Genomic DNA, 9,020 nt, shown 5'->3' with positions numbered 1-9,020 from the left:
GGGTACCCCAATGAGAGTAGTAATGAGTTGAGGTTTAGCAGTTCATAACATTCAAAGAGCAGAGATTAGTAATATGTAATATGTAATGCACAGAATGCAGAGATCAGCAATATGTAATGCACATAATGCAGGGATCAGCAATATGTAATGTACAGAATGCAGGGGTCAGTAATATGTAATGCACAGAATGCAGGGATCCGCAATATGTAATGCACAGAATGCAGGGATCCACAATATGTAATGCACAGAATGCAGGGATCCGCAATATGTAATGTACAGAATGCAGGGGTCAGTAATATGTAATGCACAGAATGCAGGGATCCGCAATATGTAATGTACATAATGCAGGGGTCAGCAATACGTAATGCACAGAATGCAGGGATCCGCAATATGTAATGCACAGAATGCAGGGATCCGCAATATGTAATGCACAGAATGCAGGGGTCAGTAATATGTAATGCACAGAATGCAGGGATCAGCAATATGTAATGTACAGAATGCAGGGGTCAGCAATATGTAATGCACAGAATGCAGGGATCCGCAATATGTAATGCACAGAATGCAGGGGTCAGTAATATGTAATGTACAGAATGCAGGGGTCAGTAATATGTAATGTACAGAATGCAGGGATCAGCAATATGTAATGCACAGAATGCAGGGATCCGCAATATGTAATGCACAGAATGCAGGGATCCGCAATATGTAATGCACAGAATGCAGGGATCAGCAATATGTAATGCACAGAATGCAGGGATCCGCAATATGTAATGTACAGAATGCAGGGGTCAGTAATATGTAATGCACAGAATGCAGGGATCCGCAATATGTAATGCACAGAATGCAGGGATCCGCAATATGTAATGTACAGAATGCAGGGGTCAGTAATATGTAATGTACAGAATGCAGGGGTCAGTAATATGTAATGCACAGAATGCAGGGATCAGCAATATGTAATGCACAGAATGCAGGGATCCGCAATATGTAATGTACAGAATGCAGGGGTCAGTAATATGTAATGCACAGAATGCAGGGATCCATAATATGTAATGCACAGAATGCAGGGATCAGCAATATGTAATGCACAGAATGCAGGGATCAGCAATATGTAATGCACAGAATGCAGGGATCCGCAATATGTAATGTACAGAATGCAGGGGTCAGTAATATGTAATGCACAGAATGCAGGGATCCGCAATATGTAATGCACAGAATGCAGGGATCCGCAATATGTAATGCACAGAATGCAGGGATCCGCAATATGTAATGTACAGAATGCAGGGGTCAGTAATATGTAATGCACAGAATGCAGGGATCAGCAATATGTAATGCACAGAATGCAGGGATCCGCAATATGTAATGTACAGAATGCAGGGGTCAGTAATATGTAATGCACAGAATGCAGGGATCAGCAATATGTAATGCACAGAATGCAGGGATCCACAATATGTAATGTACAGAATGCAGGGGTCAGTAATATGTAATGCACAGAATGCAGGGATCCGCAATATGTAATGCACAGAATGCAGGGATCCGCAATATGTAATGCACAGAATGCAGGGATCCGCAATATGTAATGCACAGAATGCAGGGGTCAGTAATGTGTAATGCACAGAATGCAGGGGTCAGTAATATGTAATGCACAGAATGCAGGGATCCGCAATATGTAATGCACAGAATGCAGGGATCCGCAATATGTAATGCACAGAATGCAGGGGTCAGTAATGTGTAATGCACAGAATGCAGGGGTCAGTAATATGTAATGCACAGAATGCAGGGATCAGCCATATGTAATGCACAGAATGCAGGGGTCAGCAATATGTAATGGATGAAATACAGGGGACAGCAATATGTAAGGCACAGAATGCAGGGGTCAGCAATATATGCAATGCACAGAATGCAGGGGTCATCAATATGTAATGCACAGAATGCAGGGATCCGCAATATGTAATGTACAGAATGCAGGGGTCAGTAATATGTAATGCACAGAATGCAGGGATCCGCAATATGTAATGCACAGAATGCAGGGGTCAGTAATGTGTAATGCACAGAATGCAGGGGTCAGTAATATGTAATGCACAGAATGCAGGGATCAGCCATATGTAATGCACAGAATGCAGGGATCCGCAATATGTAATGTACAGAATGCAGGGGTCAGTAATATGTAATGCACAGAATGCAGGGATCCGCAATATGTAATGCACAGAATGCAGGGATCCGCAATATGTAATGCACAGAATGCAGGGATCCGCAATATGTAATGCACAGAATGCAGGGATCCACAATATGTAATGCACAGAATGCAGGGGTCAGTAATATGTACTGCACATAATGCAGGGATCCACAATATGTAATGCACAGAATGCAGGGGTCAGTAATATGTAATGCACAGAATGCAGGGATCCGCAATATGTAATGCACAGAATGCAGGGGTCAGTAATGTGTAATGCACAGAATGCAGGGGTCAGTAATATGTAATGCACAGAATGCAGGGATCAGCCATATGTAATGCACAGAATGCAGGGGTCAGCAATATGTAATGGATGAAATACAGGGGACAGCAATATGTAATGCACAGAATGCAGGGGTCAGCAATATATGCAATGCACAGAATGCAGGGGTCATCAATATGTAATGCACAGAATGCAGGGATCCGCAATATGTAATGTGCAGAATGCAGGGGTCAGTAATATGTAATGCACAGAATGCAGGGATCAGCAATATGTAATGCACAGAATGCAGGGATCCACAATATGTAATGTACAGAATGCAGGGGTCAGTAATATGTAATGCACAGAATGCAGGGATCCGCAATATGTAATGCACAGAATGCAGGGATCCGCAATATGTAATGCACAGAATGCAGGGATCCGCAATATGTAATGCACAGAATGCAGGGGTCAGTAATATGTAATGCACAGAATGCAGGGATCCGCAATATGTAATGCACAGAATGCAGGGGTCAGTAATGTGTAATGCACAGAATGCAGGGGTCAGTAATATGTAATGCACAGAATGCAGGGATCAGCCATATGTAATGCACAGAATGCAGGGATCCGCAATATGTAATGTACAGAATGCAGGGGTCAGTAATATGTAATGCACAGAATGCAGGGATCCGCAATATGTAATGCACAGAATGCAGGGATCCGCAATATGTAATGCACAGAATGCAGGGATCCGCAATATGTAATGCACAGAATGCAGGGATCCGCAATATGTAATGCACAGAATGCAGGGATCCACAATATGTAATGCACAGAATGCAGGGGTCAGTAATATGTACTGCACATAATGCAGGGATCCACAATATGTAATGCACAGAATGCAGGGGTCAGTAATATCGTAATGCACAGAATGCAGGGATCCGCAATATGTAATGCACAGAATGCAGGGTTCAGTAATGTGTAATGCACAGAATGCAGGGGTCAGTAATATGTAATGCACAGAATGCAGGGATCAGCAATATGTAATGGATGAAATACAGGGGACAGCAATATGTAATGCACAGAATGCAGGGGTCAGCAATATATGCAATGCACAGAATGCATTGCATATGGGGAGCAAAGTAAAATGTTTGGGGAGCATAGATGAGCTCCACCTGCACCTGACTTTTCAGACTCCAACAGACTTGGTGGGCCTGGGCATTGTGACCTTGTTTTATCACTATTTGTAACTTTTGACAGCCCCATTCCAAGTCGCTCACCAAGGAGACCCCTTCCAATCATTTGTTCTGCTGCTTAGAAAGGCAGCTCTGAGGTCACTCAATGGCTTCGAGTTTCACAGAGTCTCAAAACACCATTGATTGGGTTTCCAAAGCTGGAGCCGCATCTTGGTCAAACATTCAACTTAGAGGTCAACCAGTCCACTCAGAGGTCAACCAGTCTACTCAGAGGTCAACCAGTCCACTCAGAGGTCAACCAGTGAACACTGAACAGGTCTAACATTGACCTCAAGCAGGTGAAAAGCTGCTATTTCCATCACGGAGGTCAGCTGTTCTTAGGGGTCTGGGTGGTGGGTAGGGACAAGAGAAAGTGAGTTTTCATTTCCTCTAAATTTTGTGCAAATTCCCAACCAGGGTCAGATATAAAGTGCATGAGTGACCGTGTGTTGGTAATACCAACTAGTAAATAAGCCCACCGGGCGTGTGAGGTAAACTAAACAGGTGAAGAAATATCAAAGGTACAGTGCCTTGCGAAAGTATTCGGCCCCCTTGAACTTTTTGACCTTTTGCCACATTTCAGGCTTCAAACATAAAGATATAAAACTGTAATTTTTTGTGAAGAATCAACAACAAGTGGGTCACAATCATGAAGTGGAACGAAATTTATTGGATATTTCAAACTTTTTTAACAAATAAAAAACGGAAAAATTGGGCGTGCAAAATTATTCAGCCCCTTTACTTTCAGTGCAGCAAACTCTCTCCAGAAGTTCAGTGAGGATCTCTGAATGATCCAATGTTGACCTAAATGACTAATGATGATAAATAGAATCCACCTGTGTGTAATCAAGTCTCCGTATAAATGCACCTGCACTGTGATAGTCTCAGAGGTCTGTTTAAAGCGCAGAGAGCATCATGAAGAACAAGGATTTAAATCGCACACAAAAGTGCTACAAATCCAGTGTCCAAATACATCCTAAAATAGTCCAAATTGCACGTGAAAGTGCTCCAGTGCATGGATAAATCAGTGCAACTCTGTATTGTATCGCATCTGAAAGTGACTCTAGTGCTGTTTAACGAATCTCTCCAAGTGTGGCCGGTGTGATGGGTCAACGGTGCTCCCCTCACTCCCAGGACCACACTTACCAGAAATAATAACCCCTACAGGGGTAGCAGGCCTGTAATCTGGGCTGTGTAGGGTTCCTATGGCCCTCAAATCCTATCTCTTGGCTCCCAATACTTTTGACAATAAACCCTTTGAGTCATTTGAAATTGGCAGGCTGTGTGTAGACCATTTTACATGGTTACATAGTTACATAGTAGTTGAGGTTGAATAAAGACAATAGTCCATCCAGTTCAACCTGTGTAGGTGTGTGTGGCCGTAATCATCTCACATACCCCTGAATGTTCTGATCCTTGAGATGTACGTCTAAGAGTCTTTTGAAAGCCACCATACTTCCCTCAGAAACCACCTCTTGTGGTAGAGAATTCCACAATCTTGTAGCCCTAACAGTAAAGAACCCCCCGCGGTGCCTGAGGTTAAAACGCCTCTCCTCTAATCGCATTGTATGCCCTCGAGTCCTCATGCAATCCTTTCGACTGAATAGCTTTTTTTCTATGCTGAGATCACCATTGAGATATTTATAAATTGCTATCATGTCCCCTCTCAGGCGTCTCTTCTCCAGGGAAAATAAATCAAGCGATTGCAGACGCTCCTCATAATTAAGGTCCTTCAATCCCCTAATTAGTTTAGTTGCCCTTCTCTGGACTCTCTCCAGCTCCATCACATCCCTCCTGAGGACCGGCGACCAGAACTGGACAGAGTACTCCAGATGCGGTCGGACCAGAGTTTTATAAAGTGGAAGAATTATAGTTTTATCTTTGCTTCAGCACACTTAGAAGATGGGAATTCTTTGTATTATAATATGTTTTCTATGCTCCATCTTCCCAGAATTGAGATAAGAGAAGCAATGCGCTATATGGAAATGTAAGAGCTACCTGAGCGCTGGCACACAATTTGCATTTAGTTCAATAGTTCAGTAAAGGGCAGTTTCCGGTGATTGCCTTCAGGAGGTAACTCTCCACTGGACATATGCAAAATGAATAAATAAGTTCCAAGGTTTTTTGAGGATATAGATTATAGAGCTAGAATACTGGTGGAATCAGATATGCCCATGAGGAAAAAATGTCTTCTTCCAGTGAAATGCTATGTATTTTGTGGCCAACTTGTAGGGGGGTGCAACGTGGTGCTACAGCAATAATCTACACACAGTCCAGGTGCAGATAGCAGAACTTGTATTGAAGTAAAGGCAAAACAGTTCACAACAAACCTGGTGGGAGGAAGCCCAACCGTGAACACTCACGGATGCCAACAGCGCATGGTGGAGCAGGTTTCAGCTGAATTGACAGTGTCCGTCTGGAGGGGCGGAATGCGGCCTGGCCGAACAGAGCCCAAACGGGAAGATGTCCAAGGAGATTGCCGAGCTTTAAGCTTTCTCTACTCATCTAGAGCCTTTCCTTGACACTAATACTGTCCTACACTACCCATACACACGTGTGCTAAACCCAGAGGCCAGGGCCCTAACCGCTTGCCGACCGCCGCACGACTATTTCCGGCGGCGGTCAGCCCAGTACAGGCAAAGTGACGTAGGACTATGTCACTAGCCTGTGAGCCTCTAGGGGGCGAGCGCGCGCCGCCAGAAGCGCGCTCCCGCCCCGCTCGTTCCCTAAGAAGTCCACACGTGTGACCGGCGGGCCCGATGTCCGCCAGTCACACGCGATCTCCCCGTGGAGAGGGAGAAAGGCAGGCGGCTGATGTAAACAAAGCCGCCTTTCATTCTCCCCTGTGTAAGAACAGAGATCATACGGTCCTGCTATGTAGGATCGTATGTCTCTGTTGTTACACCACTAGCCACACCCCTTTACAGTTAGAAGCACGCCCCTAGGGACACACTTAGCCCCTTGATCACCAATAAAGTTAACCCTTTCCCTGCCAGTGTCATTTTTACAGTAACAGTGCATATGTATAGCACTGATTACTGTAGTAATGTCACTGGTAACCCCAAAAATGTCAAAAATGTCAGTCAAGGGTCCAATCTGTCCGCCGCAATGTCGCAGTCCTGAAAAAAAAAATCGCAGATCGCCACCATTACTCGTTTAAAAAAAAAACACTAAAAATTACATAAATCTTTCCCTTAGTTAGTAAACGCAATAACTTTTCCGCAAACCAATCAAAATTCGCTTATTGAGATTTTTTTTTACCAAACATATGTAGCAGAAAACAAATTGGCCAAAAATTTTAAAAAATTTAGATTTTTACATATTTTTTGGGGGGAATTTCATATAAAAAAAATGTGAAAAATATTGTTATTTTTTCAAAATTTACGCTCTTTTTTTGTTTATAGCGCAAAAAGTAAAAATCACACAGGTGATCAAATACCACCAAAAGAAAGCTCTGTTTGTGGGAAAAAAATGACATAAATTTAATTTGGGTACAGCCTCGCACGACTGCGCAATTGTCCATTAAAATAATGCAGTGCCGAATCGCAAAATATAGCCTTGTCAGGAATGGGGTAAAATCTTCTGGTCTTAAAGCAGTTAAAAATACGCTCATTGAGAATTTTTTTTGTCAAAGACATGTAGCTAAATACATTTTGACCTAAATATATGACAAAAATTTAATATATTGGATATTTTTTAACTGTCAAAGTAGAAAAATATTGTTATTTTTTCAAAATTTTCGCTCTTTTTTTATTAATATCGCAAAAAATGAAAAGCGCAGAGGTGATCAAATACCACCAACAGAAAGCTCTGGTTGTGGGGAAAAAAAGGACGTACATTTTGTTTGGGTACGGCGTTGCATGACCGCGCAATTGTCAGTTAAAGTCGCACAGTGCCAAGTGGCAAAAAAAAGTGGCCTGGACGTAAAGCAGGAAAATCCTCCGGTGGTAAAGTGGTTAAGCTTTCTCTACTCATCTGGAGCCTTTCCTTGACACTAATACTGTCCTACACTACCAACACACACGTGTGCTAAATACAGAGGCCAGGGCCTTAAATAGACTCTGCCACACTTAAGATGGCTGCTAGAGTCACATGGGCAGCCTGCATCCAATCAGATCTCTGCCCCCATGACTCAGGAAACCATAGAGGAACCATGTTCCTCTTGACTTCCTCTGCCTCTGCAGTTGAGCGCCACCTGCAGTGGAGACAACAGAGTGCACCTGCCTACAAACTTGTGGCCTGAGGGCCACATGTAGCCCTGTTCTGCTTATTGTACAGCCAATAGCAGGAGCACTGCTTTGTAAAGAGGCTGTGATATCAGTGATCCGTCACAGTTCCATATAACACGTCCTCAGTCTCCTACTGTCTCCTCCAACCACACGTGTAGTATGTCCCAAGTTTTTGACTATCTCTTTGAGAAAGTCTTTGGTCTCTGGCAATGTTGTCTATAGCATTACATATTGTAAATATTAGGGGCCCCTGGGGATGTTAGGGGCCACAGTTGAGGTCTCCTTTATCTAGCAAGCTGACACTCATTGCTATTGTGGTCAGGACACTATCTGCATGGAGTCTGTATGTTCTCCTTGTCCTTGCATGGGTTTTCCCCCCACACCCCAAAGACAAGTTGGTAGATAAGGTGGCTCCTGTTAAATGGGTCCTGATGTGTGCATGTATGCATGTGGGATAGGGACCTTAGATTGTAAGCTCCGTGAGGGCGGGCAATGATGTGAATGTAGAGTGCGTAAAGCGGTTGAAAGAGCACATTATTTGTCTCTGCTTATTAATATTTAGAAAGTTCTTCCACTTTATTCTGGATCATCTAAAGATATGTTCTTTTGTTTCTTCAGTCTCCCATGGCTTCCCTGGTCTCCCCTCGCAGAGCTTCCTCCAAGCACAGATTCTCCTCGGCCAGCGTATCCTACGATGGAAAACCCTGGGCTGTCTCTTCGACACCGGTGCTCAACTCTGCGCTGTCCAATGGGTCCAATGAAAAGGATGTAATGCAGAATCTTAACAATCGTCTGGCCAGTTATCTGGAGAAGGTGGCGTCTTTGGAAAAGTCCAACCAGCAACTTGAAATTCAGATAAGAGAGAAATTATCAACAAATGATTCGGTGAAAAGAGATTACACAGACCAATACAACCTGATCAATCTCCTCAGGAAACAGGTAAGAACTGGGGGATATTCCAGCAAGATATTATTCCAAATACCAGATGACGGTTCCTCAGGGGTGGAGCACAAGTTTAGGGGACCATTCACACGGAGGGATGTCATATGCAGTAACATCTTGATTGACCCAAAAGTGTTTATGGTTTTTTAACAGTGGGGTGAAACCTGTTACTCTATATGGGGGTGTGTCAC

At 43.4% G+C, this 9,020-nt stretch overlaps 1 protein-coding gene across 2 annotated transcripts in view; it reads left to right on the top strand.

Moving 5' to 3' along the window:
• LOC309560335 (keratin, type I cytoskeletal 18-like) overlaps positions 1-9,020 on the top strand; it is a 61,604-nt gene that overhangs the window by 18,134 nt on the left and 34,450 nt on the right. For both annotated transcript variants that reach the window (XM_082263959.1, XM_082263958.1), the window contains exon 2: positions 8,506-8,826. In XM_082263959.1, coding sequence (XP_082120085.1) covers positions 8,512-8,826 — 315 coding nt within the window. In that variant the 5' untranslated portion in view covers positions 8,506-8,511. The remainder of the gene's footprint in view (positions 1-8,505; positions 8,827-9,020) is intronic.

The sequence above is a fragment of the Pelophylax lessonae genome (assembly GCF_965119305.1).
Source record: "Pelophylax lessonae genome assembly, chromosome: 7".
NCBI classification, from domain to species: Eukaryota; Metazoa; Chordata; class Amphibia; order Anura; family Ranidae; genus Pelophylax; species Pelophylax lessonae.
The sequence above is the reverse complement of the archived record's forward strand: the minus strand, read 5'-3'. Positions and strand labels throughout refer to the sequence as shown.